This window comes from Priapulus caudatus, unplaced genomic scaffold (assembly GCF_000485595.1).
Source record: "Priapulus caudatus unplaced genomic scaffold, Priapulus_caudatus-5.0.1 Scaffold5933, whole genome shotgun sequence".
Lineage (NCBI taxonomy): Eukaryota > Metazoa > Priapulida > Priapulimorpha > Priapulimorphida > Priapulidae > Priapulus > Priapulus caudatus.
Genome location: NW_014582994.1, coordinates 1 through 740, shown reverse-complemented (window position 1 = coordinate 740; position 740 = coordinate 1). Strand labels below are relative to the sequence as shown.

At 48.7% G+C, this 740-nt stretch overlaps 1 protein-coding gene across 1 annotated transcript in view; it reads left to right on the top strand.

The window, feature by feature from the left end:
• Positions 1 to 597, top strand: part of LOC106820032 (histone-lysine N-methyltransferase trr-like) — a gene marked incomplete at its 3' end in the record, with an annotated part of 4,736 nt that extends 4,139 nt beyond the window's left edge. Inside the window, exon 4 of the mRNA XM_014824589.1 lies at positions 378 to 597. Within this exon, the coding sequence (XP_014680075.1) occupies positions 378 to 597 (220 nt within the window). The remainder of the gene's footprint in view (positions 1 to 377) is intronic.
• Between the last annotated feature and the right edge of the window lie 143 nt (positions 598 to 740).

Here is a 740-nt window from a genome sequence, read left to right as displayed (position 1 = left end):
CTATACTGACCACCTGTAGTAGCTGTACTGACCACACGTAGTAGCTGTACTGACCACACGTAGTAGCTATACTGACCACACGTAGTATATATACTGACCACACGTAGTAGCTATGCTGACCACACGTAGTATATATACTGACCACACGTAGTAGCTATACTGACCACACGTAGTATATATACTGACCACACGTAGTAGCTATACTGACCACACGTAGTAGCTATACTGACCACACGTAGTATATATACTGACCACACGTAGTATATATACTGACCACACGTAGTAGCTATGCTGACCACTCGTAGNGTTGTTGTTATTGTTGTTTATAAGGCCTCAGTACTTACATGAGTTGTTGTTGTTGTTGTTGTTGTTTGCAGGGTTTAGGTTTGTACGCGGCGAGGGAGATAGAGAAGCACACGATGTGTATAGAGTACATCGGTGAACTGATCAGGAACGAAGTCGCTGAGAATCGCGAGCGAATCTACGAGACACAGGTACGCATGCTAGGGGGCGCCACCATCGCCCAGTCCTCCGGGCGGGCTCCAGGAGGGCAGCACGTAGTGTTGTGCGTGCTTCGGGAGGGCAGCACGTGGTGTTGTGCGTGCTTCAGGAGGGCAGCACGTAGTGTTGAGCGGAGATTACTGGTAGTGTAGTAAGCTGTTAGCTAACGTTAATGATTACCGCTCCTGCTCGTAACGGCCGCTAGGGCCTACTCGCTAGAGCGTTAACCTCTTACTATA